The sequence below is a fragment of the Rhinolophus sinicus genome, chromosome 3, assembly GCF_057876585.1.
Source record: "Rhinolophus sinicus isolate RSI-liver-muscle chromosome 3, RSI-T2T, whole genome shotgun sequence".
NCBI classification, from domain to species: domain Eukaryota; kingdom Metazoa; phylum Chordata; class Mammalia; order Chiroptera; family Rhinolophidae; genus Rhinolophus; species Rhinolophus sinicus.
Genome location: NC_142503.1, coordinates 9,530,220 through 9,549,389, shown reverse-complemented (window position 1 = coordinate 9,549,389; position 19,170 = coordinate 9,530,220). Strand labels below are relative to the sequence as shown.

General features: G+C 42.5%; 1 protein-coding gene across 3 annotated transcripts in view; it reads right to left on the bottom strand.

Moving 5' to 3' along the window:
- TRIO (trio Rho guanine nucleotide exchange factor) overlaps window positions 1–19,170 on the bottom strand; it is a 322,955-nt gene that overhangs the window by 102,924 nt on the left and 200,861 nt on the right. For all 3 annotated transcript variants that reach the window (XM_074329065.2, XM_074329063.2, XM_074329064.2), the window contains exons 19-27: window positions 17,983–18,097; window positions 14,171–14,286; window positions 10,705–10,827; window positions 5,329–5,523; window positions 5,115–5,230; window positions 4,236–4,302; window positions 3,536–3,645; window positions 2,603–2,672; window positions 1,441–1,530 (exon numbers count right to left, since the gene is read on the bottom strand). In XM_074329065.2, the coding sequence (XP_074185166.2) occupies window positions 1,441–1,530; window positions 2,603–2,672; window positions 3,536–3,645; window positions 4,236–4,302; window positions 5,115–5,230; window positions 5,329–5,523; window positions 10,705–10,827; window positions 14,171–14,286; window positions 17,983–18,097 (1,002 nt within the window). The remainder of the gene's footprint in view (window positions 1–1,440; window positions 1,531–2,602; window positions 2,673–3,535; window positions 3,646–4,235; window positions 4,303–5,114; window positions 5,231–5,328; window positions 5,524–10,704; window positions 10,828–14,170; window positions 14,287–17,982; window positions 18,098–19,170) is intronic.

Below are 19,170 nucleotides of genomic sequence, written 5' to 3'. Positions count from 1 at the left end.
CTTTTCTAAAAGGCTGTGAGAATATCAACAGAAATTTCGTCCTTTATAAGATTTTACTTTGGATGGGAGTGGACAGGGAGTTGGACAGGGTAAAAGGAGGGTCTCACTCACTGGTCAGGGGCGAGCAACTGATCGCTGCATTTGTAACTCAGTTATTTATGTCCCTAATGTCCTTGCTGTTTACATTTCTCTCTGGGAGGAATGTCTGTTATTCACCTGTCTCTTATTCACCTTTCTAGGCTAAGCACCTAGGACCAAGCATGGTGAGTTCAATGAGTCCCTGATGGATGTACAGTAATGCTGCACAATAAAAACTACAGGCGTGTCATTTGTGAAATCTCTAAATCAGACAAGCATGATCTCCTGTGAGCTTAAAAATGTTTTAGGGCAAAGGGTTTTTTAAATGGCTCTGTTTCGAAACATTAGATGTACCACACACTCTCATATCAATGCTTGGGCCTTAAATAATTCTAACTATGCAGGCAGCCACACAGTGCTTTCTAGTGGTAAAGACCTGGCTTCGTGTGAAATAGTGAAAAAAAAAAAAGAAGAAAAAGGCCGCACTGGGCTGGGAGCAGACTTTCTATTCACAAAGGCAATGGTGTGAAATTACCGTGTCGTGAGAATGACAACTAAGATCAGCCCAGCTGCAGGTGGGGTTTCACCTCAAAGACAGAAGCTAAAATTTGTGCTGACGTCCCAGACTTTCAGAGGGGGGCAGGTTATCACACTTGGCCAGGCACAAACACAAAGACAGAAATAGACAATATAATCGCAGCCTTATGTACCACATTTTACGTAACACTCAAAAGTACCTTATCTTTTAATCAGCATGTATCTGGTACACGTTGGACTACATTCTGGACACCTCAAAAAGCATCCGTATTTATATCATGAGTTCCATTCCTTTTTTGTACTAAATAACCTCCCTGCAGTATCTTTCAAAAAAAGATGACCTATATCTATGTTTACACCAATGAGAACATAATTAATGAACTTCCCAATGAAACTATTTGTTATACTGCTATGTGTAAAATTTCACTGGTAGGCCACTTTTGGAAAATAACATCATGAAATTAACATGGGAAAAATAAATGATTAAAAAAGATTCAAAATTATTTTTGCTTTTAGGGGAAACTTAGTTTAATAGTTTATATCTTCTGTACATAATATTACATGTAACAATTTATGATTATATGAAAATAGTAACACAATTATATACTAAAATCTGAATTTGTTACAGATATACAGTTTGCTGTACTTGAGAAGGACCTTGTAAAAACAGAAGAAAATATAAAAATATCCCACCATATGTGACAGATAAAAATGAAAATAAAATATTGGATTATAAATTCGGTAAAAGTTTGAGTAATGTTGCTTTTTATGTATACCAAACCAGCTTGGGAAAGTTCACAGCTTCCTCAGTAATCTATTACTTACATCAAAGTAGGATCCTGCATGCTCTAGTATCAGCTGAGTAGAATCGGGCTTATTTTTGCAGTAAGTGACATACATCTGAAACTTGTCTGCCTATAAACAACAACAAAAAAATTAGAATATCTCTTTCAAATGGCAGTAAGTCAACATATGATCAACTTTTATGTAGAAAAGCAGCCGTGTGGATAAAGGTAATTTAAGCCCCAAATTAAAGAAATCGTATTTTATAAAGAAACATATTAAAATAAAAAGCTTCCCCTGACCAAGCAAGCTGGGGCTGGGCACGTCCTCTCTCTTCCCCTACAAAGGTGTGTGCAACCCTGGTAGCAGCTCAGACGGCCATCACCCCCTGGTCACTTGTCTGTCTTCCCTCCCAACTGGACGGTCTCTCCACACCCCCAGGGCAGGGCTGGGCACTCTTATTTATCTGAATCCCCAAGACACACAGAGGTCTGGTACACTAAATGGTCTATTTCAAACCATTGCTACTGCCAATAAAAAGCTCAGTCTGCATTAATAACTGGCTGGAGAATATACCGTATTTTGCCGTGTATAATGTGCATCTGTGTTTTTGGCTCAAACTTTCATAGGGAAAAATCTTTCGTTTTAATTTTTTAATTCAAATTTTTATTTGTTTATATTTAGGTACTAGTTTTTTGTATTATAAAGGAATTTTAGCATTGATTTTTTTAAACATATTATGGTACAAGAAATTGTATGTAAAAAATAATTACAAAACACAAGAACAGATACCAGGTGGAAGAAATTTTGTGTACGGTAACAAATTTATGATATTTACGCATAACGGAAAGCCCAGAACTCTTCATTGTTGCAAGTTCATCATAAGTTCAACAAAACTGATATCGTATTCCAGGGTATTATTTTGCATACAGATATCGTTATTGATTTCTAGAGTTATACTTTTAACTCATAAATAAAAGAATTAGTACTACCCATGTATAACGTGCACCTTTATTTTTCCCTCACAAACTTGGGCAAAAAAGTGTGCATTATATGGCAAAATACGGTAATTCTTTGAGACTGCTTCCCTGTATGGAGATGCCAGTAGAAGATGGTGACATAAAAGAAGTGAACAATATTCCTTCTAACTTTCTTCAGAGCCAGCAAATAACTGTGAGAGAACAAGGAGCTGAGGTTTCTTTACCCAAGTAACAAAGCAGTGTCCCACGTCCTCTGGCAACTGTTCATATTTTTCCAGCTCTTTTAGGAATATGCTGCAGAGAATAAAAACGTTATCGTATTATTATGGTGCTTTAAAACATTTCACTAGTTTTTTACTAGATATATATGTCAGAAATTAGACCAAGCATACCACGAGTTCAGGCAGTGCCTGAATTTCATCACTTTAATAAAAAAATCTGTGACCTCTAGATTTTAAGATGTAACAAAATATGCAGCTCTTAACGAGAGTAAGTTATTAAGCCTCTCAAACAGCTAACCAGTTAAGCCTTGGAAGGTAAGTACTCAATTGGAAGACCCATTTAGATATTAGTGACTTTTGTTGGGGTACGGGCAGGGGAGTGAGGGGACCCCACTAGCTCTGGCCCCACATCGTTTGCTGGGCCGCACAGACTCTACCTGAAGGAGCTTCTGCTGCTTTAAAAAAAAAAAATCTTAAAATTAAAACCGTGTGCCTCCTGTGGCCAACGGAAAGTGTGTTTCATTTTGGTCAGAGTGTAAATCTGTTCCATCCTCAGCTCCTCTTATCAGAAAAGACCAAATGTCCGCAACTCATGGAAACCTCTTCTTTCTTTTAACCCTAAGAATTTATGCAGCAGCTGATGACACACCTTGAGAGAAGTCAGGGTTCTCAGAGAAACAGTTTTCACAGTTTTCCTAATCTTATTTCTATGGAAAGTGAGCACAAATATAAAGCCGAGTCTATATTAAAATAGTCTCTAGACTGTCAGTCCTTCTGAAGAAAGTCTGACAGGCTTTACGCAAATTTCAACATCACTGAAATCTACGAATCACTTCATTCAATCGGAAACCTTCATTTCTCATTAGAAACTTCAGCCCAGTCCCTAGATTTCAAGAGTCAGTAGCTACACACCTACCCAAAGGTAAAGCCACTCACTTGTTATGGAACTCGTAGATTTCCTGCATGTTCCCGAAGATGATGAGCTCTTTGTTCACAATGCCAGGTGGAATCTCCTCCACCCCGCTGGTCATTTCCCACAGGTACGTCTGCCAGGAGGGACACAGGGATTAGACAAACTGACACCAAACTTCCAAGAAATGGGTATTTCTGACCTCTGTAAATACGTACCCAGAGTTCATGTGTACCTGAAAATATATCTTAAGAATGGAGCCTTTTACAGAACAATGTGAAAAACTTCCAAATAAAAACACCTCCTCAGTGGCTGTACTACTTGAGAACAGTTCCCACTTTTCAGCTTTAAATGTATTCCTCCCTCAGAACTTTAGAATTAACCTACTCCACCAGGCACGTCACATATTCACAAAGCTACTATCAGCTCCCATCATAATCACGAGGCACATTTCTCTGACGCTGCTGTAAAATTCTAGGTGACAATGTCAGCCAGGCCATCATGTGATAAACGGGGTGAGAGGATGAGTGCTGCCTCACCCCCGTAATGGGCAGAAAACAAGCCTAGAACTTCACAGAAGTGTGGAAACACGAAACTGGCTGCTGAAGCACACTTTCAATCTCAAAAACAACAACAAAAAGTGTAATCATTGTAAGAATTACTGATACTTAACAATAAATACAAGATCATACTCAACCTAAATAAACAAGCAAAAAAAGTATTTACATCCATACACTCCCGGAGGTCTCTGACGTAGGCCTTTTCAGTTTGAATCAGCTCAGCCATGATGAACCTGAAACAGAGGAAGGCAGCGCAGTTGAGCTCCCAGTCAGGACACAGGCTTATTTAACTATACCTACTGTTATGGTTTATGAAATATCAGGTGGTTTGAAAAGCATTAGTCCGTAACGTGTTTTGGAGAACTCAACCAAGAACAGATAGAACGCCAGTAGCATCCAGCCACCAACGGAAAGGAAAAACAACTTGGAAAGAACTGTGTTGAGGTACCTGAGGTCAGGGCTTCCCAATCAGCACTACAGCCTTGGGGGTGGATAACGGTCTGCTGGGCGCTGTCCTGTCCTTTGCAGGATGTGTGGCAGCTTCCCTGGCCTCCCCCATCCTCACTGGATGCCAGGAGCACTCCCCTGTCCCCACTGTGACACTCAAACACGTCTCTACACATTGCCAGTGTCTTCCAGGGGACAAAACTGCCCCTGGCTGGGAATCCCTGGTTTAGACAATCTTGTGTCTTTATTATTATCTAGTAGAGTTTACTGACTGACAACTTTGAAACACTGCCACTTGTGTTCGTCATTCCTTCTCTTCAATATTACTACTCTTGACCTATTGGTAAGAAATGACACAACAATTGGTCAGCCCCATACAGTGGGCGCATGGGGAATAAAAACAGGACACTGTTTCTGAATCAGGTGATAAGGGAACAGTGGACACAATGGACTTGGAACTGCAAAAACCAAGCACATTTCGAGTGACAAGAGGCAGTCATGCCGTGTGGCTTCAGGGCACACACAGAAGCATGGCTGTCTAAGTGACATCTTCTTCACTTTTTCAATGCATCTGGCAGGTTCTTAACGACTGGCTTACTCTTTCCTGCGGGCGGATTTCCGTTTTTCTTCATTAAGCTCGTGAGCGGCATCGCGCAGCTTCACCTCGGACCCCGGGATGCTGGCTGGGATGATATCCAGCTGCAGACTTTTACTCTGTGGGAGAAGACAGTCACGGAGTGCAGGGGACTGAATCAGCACACAGGACACGAGGAAGAACACAATTTGTGCTCAGTTTGCAAAAAGCAGTTTACCGATTTGTTGGAATCTGAAGAAATCCCCAGGGCTTTCTCCAAAGAGGTCCTGTACTTCTCCATCCGCAGAGAGAAATCTCTGTACCTCTTATCCACGGCGGTGACACATTTTTTTATCTCTGCCGCATGTGCATGCCCCTTCTCACAAAAGCCATCAGCCAGCTGTATCAACAGCTTCACTCTCTCTTTGGTTTGCTGCAAAAACCAAAACAAAACAAAACAGGAAAGTATTGTGAAGCAAATTAACTCAACTGCCAGAAACCAGAAACAGTGGCAACTTGCCGATAACTCAGCTCTGAACTGAAGAAAACTGCTGTCAGTTCTGATCATAATCACGAGGCACATTTCTCTGAAGCTGCTGTAAAATTCTAGGTGAGAATGTCAGCCAGGCTAACGTCAGACTAAAGCCCCAAGTCCATCCAGTTCTGCGCCCTGATCTGATCCTACAGTAGCATCTTTCCTCAGCCTTCCCACAAGGAATGGCACTTTGAGGACCTCAAATAAAAAATAAATAAATAAAAAAGCTAGATAGACTTTCTTTCAACAAAGTCTTCGTCTGGAAGAGGCTCAGCAAAATCTGTAGGTGCGTAACTGAGCGTTCAGTCGGCTGTCCCCTCCACAGTTCTCTGACTGTCCTTTGCATGTGTATGTACTGGTCACACAGACGCTTCCCTGCTTTATGCACGTTTACTCTATGTGCCCAGGGAGACAGGCAGCAGCCATCTGAGGTCTGGGTGTCCCTGAAGCACACGTGGTTCTCCCCATGGCAGGGACGTGACAAATCCCTGATGGAGGTCCTCCACGTCACAGGTTCATGTCTTTTGAACTCGCAGGAAATATGGAGGAAAGTTGCTAGTTAGGAAATTATCTCCATAAAGGTATTTTAAATTTTGTTCCATTTCAGAACTCTCCCTTTAGGAAAAAAGGGGTACTTCATTGTATAAGTACACAGAAAAGATCTTTTATTATGTCAGGCATAACATTCTTACTTTTCATAGAGTCAAGGCTCACCATAAAACATGGGTTCTATACACTATAAGGCAGTAACTTCACTCAACTCTGATTTTTCAACAGATCTTCAGTCACATCCATTTCATTTATTATCATTACTGGGCTTCCTTCAATATTCCCACTGGCATTTCAAAAGAGTACAGTTCCTCTTCTGCTGTGGAACCTGCTTTTCTCAGATAAGCTTTAACTAGAAAATCTTTATGACTAACATTCAGGAAGTTGACTTTAAAAATCCCCAAAAGGAAGGTCAGAGTTCAAAACCTGGATAAATTATCCTCGTTTGTACAACAAAAGTTTGGAACCAGAACTCAGCAGGCAACCTGTAAAGCCAGCTGTAAAGATCCACACTCTCCAGGAACCGGCAACCCAGCCGAGCCCCAGCTGAGCGCCCAGGGTCCCCTGGCCAGCGTGCCCACTCCGGGCAGACTTTTGCTTTTGGTTCTGGGCCCGGGTACGCCTACTGCCTGCCACGCTTTCCCTGGATGTCTCCATGGTTTCTTTACATCTTTGCTCAACCAAAGGCCATCTTCTCAATGTGTCCTCCCCTGACTCCTTTAAAATTGCATCTTGCCTCCCTGCCCCAACCACCCTTCTCTCTCGGCTCTACTGTTTTTGACGGCACACATTACCTTCTAACAAGGATGTAATTGCTGTACCACAGCTATTGTCCGTCTCGCTCCTATTAGAAGGGACCAGCACAGGTCAGAGACATTTGTTCTGCTTCCTAATATCTCATGCACCTTCCATGTGTTGGGTACATGGTGGACATCCACCAAATATTTATTGAGAAAATAAATTAACATTTGGTTCTTTATGCAACTGTGTATATGCCTGTAACTTTAACAGGCATGAATACATAGGCTTCAAAAAACATATGAAAACAGAACTCAAGGAACATTAATGTCTCTGTGAAAAAAATCAATACTGTAAATTCTATAAAAGCTGTTTATTGGAAAAAGTCAGCCAAACAAAATACTCCACGAGTTTTTAGGGCCTCCATTTTATGGGAAAATGAACTCAGGTAGAGTGAAGTACAAGGGAAATACCTGTTAAACAAACCTCTGACTTGTCCTGAGCATGAGACTGTTCTGAAGATGGTAAGACAAGCCTAATTATAAACCAGGGAAATAAAAAGGTTCAGATCTGGAAGCATAAATTCCAAAAGGAATTAACTTAGGAATATTACTACATTTTAATATCAAAGAGAATTACTATGACTAATGTAGGATTTTGAAAAATTAGGTTGCCTAGAAGAGATTTCACTACTATGTGTCAAGGAGATTCATCTGCTAAAAAGCACAGAAAAGTGATGCTGTACCATCATTTAAGCACTTCTCTGTCACGGCTGCCATCAGTAGAGGGTACTGCAAACTATGTATAGTTCCTAAGGGGTTAAGAAACCTATTTCGTGTTTTAAGTGCTGGGGACATACACAGAAGTGAAGATAAAAAAGACAATGCAGCTTGCCTACATTAAAACAGAAAACAAAAAAAACAGCAAGAAACTACAAGATTTCTGTATACATCTAATTCACATCACAAAACAGACCAGCTGCCAGCACGGTTAACACCGACAGGCTGCTCCTGATTGTATGAAACTCGATGTCCCGAAAAGGTTTCCTGCAGGAACAGCCTGCTGCACTGGCAAGTCTTCCACGTGGACACTTCATTCAAACCACATCTGCTCATCAGAGAGCTAAGGGCTTCTGGGCGAGGTCTGCCTGAGCCTCTCTATCAGAGACGGCACCCTCCCCTCCCCGGTGGCGATCTTGCTTCTCATGATTAACATGTATATGTGCAAATATTTACCCATTTATCATGTCATTGCCTGTTTCTCTACGGAGAACACATGATCCCGAGCCCAGCACCCAGAGAAGTTCCTGGTACATAGGAGGGGCTCAATAAGTAATTGTAGAATAAATGAATGAATGAATGGTGTGTTCAAAATTAAGTACAATGAATCTAGTAATCCATGAGTATATTTTCATTTTAATTGGTATTTTTAAAATGCACTGAGCTGCAAATGAGTCAAGTTGAGTCTTAGTGACGAGGGGCTTAATTTCCATTAACACTAAGAATGTTACCGTACTAATTACTCTAACAATTAGATTGGAAAACTATCCTGTCAGAGTGAAGGATTCTTTACGTAAAAAATAAAAATAAAAAAAGTTTCTTAGAAGACGGTAAGAGGGTGACAGAAGGTGAAAAAGAAAGGAGCCCAGTTTCAACAGGAGAAACTATATGACATATCCAAGCACCAAAGCAGGTGCTTTCTGATGGAAAGAAAGGCAGCCAGAAACCAAAGAAAAAAAGTTGCTCAGAAAAAAAGTGAGAGGTGTCCTTTCAAAATCTACCGGTTCCTCTTAGCCAAACTGAATCAACATACCCAACGATAGAAACAGCTCTATATATTTGGGGAACTAAAAGGTCAGATGTCACCTCCGTTTTAGTTGCTTTTTCAAAAAATAAAAGGTAAAAAACAAAATGCCTGTTAGTGCTCATTCTTCCAATAATCATACTCCAAACGTGAGGAAAAGAGATATCTGGGAATAATGGAAAAATCCTTTCGTGCACACTCCACGGGTGGAACGAGGCTGCCTGCCGTGCGCCCCACTGCAGACAGTGACGTCCACATGAGGGGCCTGTGCACAGCGCCCCCTGGAGGAGTGCCGTGGACAGGCTGCCCGGCCAGGCAGCGCCGCGTGCAGAAGGCACATTACTGGGACTTCAGTCAGGGAAAAGGAGCAAGTCTTCGAGCTACCTCTGAGTGCTGTCTTAAGGATTTTCCTCATACCTCTATCATCAAAGGATATTCAAAGAAACCAATACAGGTCGTGTCATGCACATAATAACTGTAATTTATTATCCAAATATTAACAAAGAGGAGAATTACACAGTTAAAGGTGTGCTGTGTGGAGAGGAAGGAAAAGCCACGACCCTTACCTGCAGAGCAGGACCGGCCACTCCCCTCCGCCTAGCGGGTGCCCTCCTCTGGGCACTCATGGTCCCTCCATCATGGTGTGGCTGTCACTGCCTGCTTGCCCCAGTCCGCCCTCCCCAACATGTTCACGGTGCCACCCAGTACGAGGTGCCCACCGAGCCCCGCAGCAGTCAGTCTGTCTGGAGCCCCACTACACTATGTGCTGCTCCTGAATGAGACCAGGGGTTCCCAGAGCCCAGCACCCCGAGGCTGAGTGGAAGAAAATAACTTAGAACTTGGGGGTGGGGGCAGGAGCAGAGCGTGGGGAAGAACAGGAGGAGTCAGCAATCGTTACAGAAAAACATAAAAAAGTACAAGCAAACCTAACACAGAGTAACTGTCTTCACGCTAAATGATCTAAAAATTCCTCTTGGATGTATTTTCAAAGCCAGATTAAGGGCCATACACACACACACACAGTCAATCTTTTTACTTTGTAGGAACACTCCTTTTGACCAAAAACATCTCTGCCTTGATCATTTATTTTCTACTCCTAAATTTGAATTTAATCTTCAGCTTTTTCTAAAAACTCAAATCTATCATCAAAAACAGGGGCACTTCTGTAGAAGAATGTATATTCAAAAACTTTCAGCAACAAAAACTTTGAGAAGAGAACTCTAATAGAGTCTCAAAATTGTTTTGAGTAAAAGAAGGAATTAGCCTCTGCAGGAATATACTTTAATTAGGAAACCATTCATGCCAATGTATGGATTCTTATGTTTGCCTAAAATGTAATATTTACTCACATATATTACACATTCCATAAAGATGTATTTAATTCTATCTTGATTTTCAGGAAAAATCTGAAAATGCCTCCAGTTTTATAAACTTGCGAACAACCACTAAGAGCGTTGACATAAACTCTGCCAACTATAAAACACAGACAGCTTTGTGGCTGGACTGAACAGAAGCCTGCGAATGTAACAATTTTCACTGACTAAAGACAAGGGGAGAAAACACCCACAGAATACGCCCAAGTCAGGTTGGCAACAGCAAACAGTGCTTCATAAAAATAGCAAATACTCAGAAAATACCTCAGAAAAGAAAACAAAAAGAAAAAATAGGAGAATAATGAGAAGAACAAAAGGGGGGAAAAAGGAGAGATGGGAAGTATTTGCAGAAGTTAGAGGAACAAAAGTGAACAGAACAATGACTAGAAAACTCAGGGGCACGTGTGGAAGGCAGTAAGACGGTTCACGAAATTAATGTGTAACAATCCATTGGGGTCTCTGTTTCTCCCATTCCATATAGTATTTCCTAAGTGATACTTTTGAGAACCACCTTATTTACCCATAGTATCGTGTTCTAGGTTATTCTGGAAAAACCCACGCAGACAGACAGCTGTGCAGGCCACTAGACAGAAGACCACTGCCGATGTGAACGCACCTTCGCGGTGATCTGAAACTCCTCGTGTTCCTTCAGAAGCTCTTGTGTGTGCTGTATACTCGAACCCGTGGAGGTGTGTGTGGACAGGTAGAACTCCCCGTTGTCATGGATCCATTCCAGAGCCTAGAGAGGGAAGGAATGAAAACTGTTCACAGCGGAACATCCGTGAAGGAGGTCCAAACTCCTTAGTGTCTCGTTTAAGGGCAAAATCACCAGCCAAAGCCGGCCCCCATCAAGAAGTGCTCCCTCAAAGAGAGACACGTTTCTGAAATAAGTAATATTAATTCTGAAATTTAAAAAAAGCCCGACGTTCTAGAAAGTTTTAATTGTGTCACTTATGTAACAATAAAAAGGTCAAGAGTTTCTTATAACCATGAAGCTCAAGTCACACTAAAAGTACAAAAGAAATCACAACTACGACTCTTACTCAAGAATACTGAGAAAGTGTGGGTGGAGGGGTGGTCCCAGAACCTCACGTTGTTAAATGCTTCCCAACTCACGTCACGGGAACCTTAGAACCTCACTACAATGTTGTAGTCACAAAAAGAGAAAGAACGCCGAGGTGAATTCCTAGCTTTCCGAAGTACAATGTTAGGCCTTTTCTTCTGTTCCTGCGTCCAGTAAGCTCCCAGATGTGCACGCCTGCCACTTGCTTCCGGGGGCTCCTGCCTTGGGCCATCCGCATTGCGCACAAATAAGCTGCAGAGGACGTAGCTTAACACTTCCATTGTAGGAGAGAGATGACTGACCACGCCTGGAGAGAACGGGGCCAGCGGCTCAGGTTGCAATACAATGACAGCTCTAACTAGTCTACCTTAGGGTTTTAGATGGAAGCCAATTTTTTCCTCTATTTTCATATATCTGAAGTGAAGTCAGACTTATTTAAACATACACATCTGAAAAAGCAATGCTGTGGGAGAGAAGCATAAATAAGCAGAAGCTTTTATATTTGCCCCTCATAATCTCTACGTCATCCACCGATTTGCTGGTCTTGGAACAGAACCCCACCGTGTCTACTGGACACTTCACAGCATTTACAGCGTTTTAGAAGAAAAACTGAAAATAAAACCAAGGCTCAGATTGCTTACCATGCAGCTTACTGGCTGGGAATCGACTGTTGTCTTGTCTGAGCCTGGCTCTCCCACCCCGGAAACAATGATAACTCGGACTGACTGAATCCGGGCAGAAAGCCCATTTCCTCAAAGGTCGTGGATTTGTCCTCTCTCATAGCCAAAGGACCCCAAGAGCCTACTATGGAGTCAGGTGCTGGGAGAGGCACCAGGGAGTGATGCGAGCTTTGGCCCCACCCCTGCAGACCAGGAAGGAGGAAAGAGATGAAGAAAGATACACAAAGGACAAGTGAGAGAGTGGGGAGGCCTTGCTTAGTGGGGCGGTCTGCGGGGGAGGTATCTAAGCCGGGGCCTGCAGGCTGAGAAGGGACGGGCTCGGGAGGCATGGGGGGAGCTCACAGGAGAGATGGGCGGTGAAGCAGTGGGGGGCAGGAGGGCCCTTGGCGGTCCCAAGGGACCTTGACTTTTGTCTGAAACCTAATAGGGCTGCTGTGTGGAAAGGGATTGGAGCGAGTGAAAAGAGCAACACAGGCTAGCAAGCTGGTTCAGGTTTAGACGAAATGCGGTGTATCTGACGTGCTGGCTCTGGACGAGAAGGGGGGAGGGCAGGTCTGACACATGCGGGACCCATGAAGGGATGAAGGTGGGAAGGTGAGGGGAGGACAGGAATCAGGAACCACACACCCTGTGAGATGAGGGGGACATGGAGGACAGTTCTGCCCTCAGGGACCAAAGTGGAGCCATGACAAGGAGGTGGCCGGGCTCATCAGCCTGAAGACCGGAAACGGAGGTCAGGGCTGGGAGAGAGCAACAGAGAAGATAAAAGGCAGGAAAAGAAGCAAGAACAAGCCCCAACTGAGCCCTGGAGGAAGGCGACACTCAGAGGCAGAGATATAAGCAAGAGGGGCCAGCAGAGAGACTGGGGGGCAGCGGAGGATGGGACTCGCCCCCAGGCCCCAGGGCTGGGAGTCATCTCTGCCCTCCTGGGGAGGCTGCACCGATGACACTTAGGGTGCCATCCTGAGAACTGCCGCCAGCTGAGTCAGGACTCCATCGACATTCACTGTGGAGCTGTGCTCACGTAAAAAACAGAGCCCATCAGGGCCGATGGGTCATCATCGGTCACGGCCTAAACTTCATGGTTTTATTTTTGGCAAATGAGCTACCTTCAGGAAAAAGCAACAACACATTTTCTCTGTCAAGAGAGTTATTTACAATTTTGTTCTGTGTAGCCAAATGATTCCTGTCTTCCAACAGAGAATTAATAAAGATGTGAGAATAATTATGAAACCACCTCTAATTAGAAACAAAATCAGTCCCCCATAAATCTGAAACATGTTTTTAAATCCTATATTAAGAAAATGTAATTTAAACATTAAAAACACTACTGCTTGCCGCCTCCGTTGGAAATATGATGACTCCACCTGGTAAAGTCAACCAAGACGAGAGAACGGCCGAGTCGGGGCTCCAGGTCCATCGACCACGAACAGCTTATCAACCTCTAGGGGCTGAGCAGCTCTGAGCACCAGGCCGCCCACTGGAGACTAACCTTTACCAAACAGGAACAAAACAAGCTCCCTAAGTGGGAAACCTGCACTGAGGAAGATTTCATCTTTCTTACGCTGTAAGATGTAACTGCATGCTACTCTGTGACTGGCACATAGTAGGCTGACAGGCGGACTGAGAAGCCACTCGGGTCTGACGTGATTACCTCTGACCCACAGCCATGAAGAGGCCCAGCATGTCTAAGTGCCCTGACACGGAGGGCGAGGTGGCCCTATGGATTCCTACGCTGCCTTTAAGGCCAAAGAGTAGGGACAGGAGTCTCAGCGTACAAGTCTGGGTCACACAGACTTCACCCTGAAATGACCATCATGACTGGACCACACAGGCGGAAACACTATCCCAACTGACCTCCGTGGGGGGTACTTCAAACGTGCACTTTCGATGTCTCTGCGTTAGCCAAATGCATAAGCATTTTTTAATTATACTGAATTAGTAGAAATTCTGTCATGATTCTTACTTAATTTTAGCTCGATTTATCTGAACATATAAATATAACGATATAGAAAAATCACCTGCCATAGTATTTACAGAAATTCAGAACCTAATTCCACAATGATTTTTAAATCACCATCAGAATTGTAACGTGTACTTTGCTCTCTTAAGTATGAGGTAATGGCAGGAGAGGCCAGCTGAGTGGCACACTTGCTGAGGGACAAAGTCACCAAGTGACACACTTTTACGAGGTTGTGGGGTTTTCTTTTCACAACAAACTGTTAACTAAAAGGTGTTCTAATCATTAGAAAGTGATTTGGAAACTGCTGACATGTGAAACCTGTCCACCTGACAATGGCAGTGTAAGCACAGGACGGGGACCCGGTGTTGTGACCGACCTGCTTGGCGCTCCGTTCAAAGACCACATACTGCTGGCACTGGTCCAGCCGCCTCTTTCTCATGGTCCAGTAATGCAGCACCCTGTTTTCCCGCTGGAAGAGCTCATTCAAGATGTCTGAGAGAACAGAGAGAGGCACATGTTGGTACTTGCAATCAGTGGAAACACCTGCACAATCCCATTCGTTTCCATGTGAAGACTTTTTATGCCATCGCAAGAGAGAATAGTAAATGAAGAGCCACACAGCTTGCTTGCCCAGCGTTCTCAACGAACATGTCAACCAGACCTTTCCTGTTCTCTCACCCAATTTGTTCTCTGATGACAGAGATCACTGGAAACTTACGGCTGGTCCCTAATACCTGGGAGAGCTGGGTCAGGCGGCTATGCTATGGCGGCCCCTGCTGGGCAAATCTGACAGTGGCTGGAAAAACATCCGCATTAGATATCTTGCTCAAGAGCATTCAAACCTTCTTGCAGAAGGAATTTAGTGTACATTAAAGGATGAATGTTGAAACGGTGAAGTACTAGAAGAAAACAAAGGTTTTTTTGTTTTCTTTTAAAGATAAAAACATAAACTGTTAGGAGACGGAAGGACATGACATACAGAAGCATGGAGCTAGAAAGGCCAAAATACCCTGATTACATAAAAATTAAGAATGTCATAACCAAATAATAAACACCACGAAAATACTGCACCAATAGAAAGCTAAGAAACTTGAGGAAATGTAAAACACAGACCTAATTTACTTAAGTCAATAGAAAAAAAGATAACCAATCCATTAGAAAAATGAGCAAAGCATATGAAGCTGAATTTTAAAAATATGGCCACAGAATATATAGAACCATGTTTAACCTCTCTCATATAAGGAGGCCATCTTTCAGTGTTTCCCTGGCAAGGACTTACTGTCAGTGCTGGATGAGTAGGGGGACAGACTCTCGTGACCCTATGTTACTGAGGGAGGAAAATGTAGCACAACCCTCACCGAGGGCAATCTGGCAGGTGTGGGTACCTTTGGAACAGAATTTACCTTTCAGACGTACAGCGCTTACACAAGCACTCAAACTGATTCATACTCAGACGCTTGAACACTGAGGCACTTTGGGAAACACTGGCAGCAATGTATGAGTCCATGAATTGGGGGGCAGGTTAAATCAGTTACAAAATCACTGTACTGGACATTAAAAAGAACGAAGCAGATCGTTTAATTCTGATATAGAAAGATGACTAAGATATACTATTAAGTGAAAGAAGTAAACTGTAGGGAACTACAGTCTCATTGTGGTAAAAAAAAACACCCAAAAAAACAAAAACACAAGCAGGATGGGTGAGTAGACTCTACAGACGTTTAGATTTCCCTACATATTTAGATTTGTACGCATAGACAGGATGCACCAAAAAGTCCCGATGGTGGTTACCACTGGCAAAGGAATTTGGTAGCTTACATACCCTGTTTCCCCGAAAATAAGACCGAGCCGGACCATCAGCTCTAAATGCGTCTTTTGGAGCAAAAATTAATATAAGATCTGGTCTTATATTGTATTATATAAGACCTGGTATTATGTTATATTATATTATATTATATTATATTATATTATATTATATTATACCTGGTCTTATGTTATAGTAAAATAAGTCTTATTTTACTATAGTTTTATAGTTTTTTTGTTTTACTATAACATAAGACCAGGTATAATATAATATAATATAATATAATATAATATAATATAATATAACATAATACCAGGTCTTATATAATACAATATAAGACCAGATCTTATATTAATTTTTGCTCCAAAAGACGCATTTAGAGCTGATGGTCCGGCTTGGTCTTATTTTCGGGGAAACGGTACATTTGTACACATTAAAAATTTTTTACAGTAAGTCTGTTTTACTCTAGAAGTTTATAAAATAGACAGAAAACTGTAGAAAAATATTACTAAGATTGACAGTGCAAATCAGAAGAATGGTACCTCAACTATAACGTCACTATATTGGAAAACTTTAAAAACATAGGTTTTCCATAAATATATGCTGGGTTCCCAGTGGGCTGAGTGCACTGTGAGAAACCAGGATCTGCGAGCAGAACTTACCCATCAGCTCAGTGGTCCTGCTGCATCATCTCTACTCTACCGAAAAAGTGAACTAGCTTCGTGCAACAAATTAAGATTCCTACACATGAAGACGGTCAAAAAATTCAGCTACCACTTCAATGAGAATATCACATGTGAAAATTAACATAAACCCCTGGGTCTTTTCTAGTCTCTGCTTGGTGCAGGGCTGGTTTGGGGCAAGAAAGCAGCTGGCAGTGGCTACCTGGGGCTTCCTCAAGCTCCCGAGGGACCCTCTGCCCACGTGGGCTGACCCTTCCTGGCTTGTGCCCTCTGGGGTCATACTGACTGTCCTGGCACTGCCACGCTTCCAGGAGTTTGCTGCACTGCTTCCCCATAAGCCTATGGAGACAGAAGCAGAACACTTCTAATTCTGCACAGCTCCCAGCATTACGATCAACAGTAGCAAATGCACGATGACCATCTAGGGAGTGAGGACGTGGAACACACTCCCCTCTCACACATGCACACACCTCAAACTGGGACAACCTAGAAAGGATCCCAGCACTTTCGGTCACAGCAAACAGCGTATGGCCAACAACCAAAGCAAGGCTGAGAGATGGGAGAAAGGAAATGATTTTTATAAGAAACGAGCCAAGTAACTTGATCATTAGTGCAAAGAACTTGCTGTCAGTGAAGACTTATTCCTGCTGGGATTTGATTGCTCCCATTAGTCACTCATCTTCCCCAGAGAAAAGCCCACTGATTAGTAAGTATCAGTCTCATCTGGAGGACTGTACCTGTGTGAGAAAATTGTTCTGTGACAACTAACGGATGAATCAGATCAATCGGGAGTAGAACGCAATGTAGCACCTTTTTGCCAGTCATGGTGTTTTAAAAAAATGTGAGATGAGTCATTTGCTAACTGATCACTGCAACTTTTTGCTATAAAACTCAACTCTCAGAGTGCTGGATGTGTGACCTCGGTTTCCTCCTGTATTTAGTACCGACTCCTGGGCTCAGTGTGAAGATTCCAGCTGACAGAATGGTCCTTAATATCAAGACTGCTTTAAACAGCTTGCATCATTTTCTCAGGATCCATTTCCATGTCATTGCAATTGAATTTGCAAAGACTACGATTACATTTCAGTTTAAAATTATGTAACATTTGAATGCATTTTCACTGTAAAATATTCAGTCAGAATTCTACAGAGTAAAAATCCTAAGTTCCCTTCACTTCCATCCAAACCAATACTATTTATCATTTAGTATATTTTCCCAGATTTGTTTCTACATATTTACATATACATGTTATATTAAAAACATGGTTTCATAGATTTTTATACTCAAATGATATCGAACTATATTCAATGTATTAATATTATTTTGCAATTTGCTTCTATTAATAATGCTTTAAGTATATAAAAATAGTGACACTGTTGGCATGTAACTGTGTGATTTAAACTTTTAAAACTACTTTGCCTGTAGATAGCTCTGGTTTTCATGTTTTTCCGATTTATAATATTTTCACTTACTTTAACAAAACAGTCAGTTCCAATACACGTCATCCTGAATGCTGCTTTTTCTGTTTACACCCTTCAACTTCATTCAATAAATTACCAATCTACATATTTAACATTTTCTTATTAAACTAAGATAATTAGCAAAACCTGTAACGACATAAAATGGACCCTGAACATGAAGCCCTGGCTCAGAGGTCAGGACGCGCCTTGTCATGTGCCCCCCTCGCTCCTCAGGACTCACTCTTCACTTGCTGTTCCGGCGCCTTGATGTGCGTCACCATCCCCGGCATGTTCACGCTGTTCCTGTGCAGGTACTTCAGGAAGACGTCCGCGTTCCTTCTAGCGAGTGTGCAAGCCTAGGAAACACGGAGAGCAGTGCGTTGTTCACCTGCCCTACACCAGCGTGGACGCTGAGTATATACAGATGATGACATCACACGGCTTGAACGAGTCTTTACCTAAAATGTTCACCTGGCCAACTTGTGGTTTGAAGAATACACAGGTTAAATCCTATTTCAATTAAAACAAAACAAAACAGAAAAGCCCTCTGTCTTGGAGTCCTTGCTTTGGTGAAGCCAGCTGCTACATTGCGAGCTGCCCTATGGAGAGGCCCAGGTGGCAGGACACTGAGGGTGGCCGTTGCCTTGCAGCCAGAGAGGAAGTGAAGCCCTTCCCCAGTCCAGCTTTGAGGTGACAGTACCCTCGGCCAACACCTTGCCCTTTGTGAGACCCTGAGCCAGAGAACCCAGCTGAGGCGTGCCTGGATTTCTGTAAATGGCAGACGGCAAATATTCTGAGCTTCCCGAGTCACATACTGCCTGTGTCTCTGCTGCCACTACTCAACCCGACCACTTGGAGGAAAGGAGTGATGGAGGACGCGACCACGAGTGGGGGCAGATGCATCTACTGTCACATCTTAGTCGGCCAGCCTTTAGTTTCAGACCTCCAGTTGTGGGGTGGTTTGTGACGTGGTGCTATTTTCATAATAGATAACTGATATTATGTGTTCATAAATCAAGTAATTTCACTAATGTCTTAAAATAATTTTAAATAAGAGAAAAGGGATATAAATATAAAAATTGAAGCAGTTAAGAAAAAAAGCCTTTAATTATATCTGAAATGGAAATACATTGCACACTTCCTGTCCCAGCTCTGGAATTACTCTTTTCTTTAAGGAGCTCTGCGTCCTTCTGTGGAAAATGGTACTAAGTGGCCGTAGCCTGGGCTGATGGATGCTTACGGTTATGGGTTGGTCACTATTTTGAGGACTTTTCAGTAAATGGAGTTACAATACCCTTTTTTTTTTTCAATTAAGAGAAAACTATATTATGAGTCTCTACGGATAAGTCTGAAATGAGCTGTCATACCAAACAGTGAGGAAGCTGGTGATGATTGCTGGGGTCAGATCAAAAGGACATCTGCACTATCT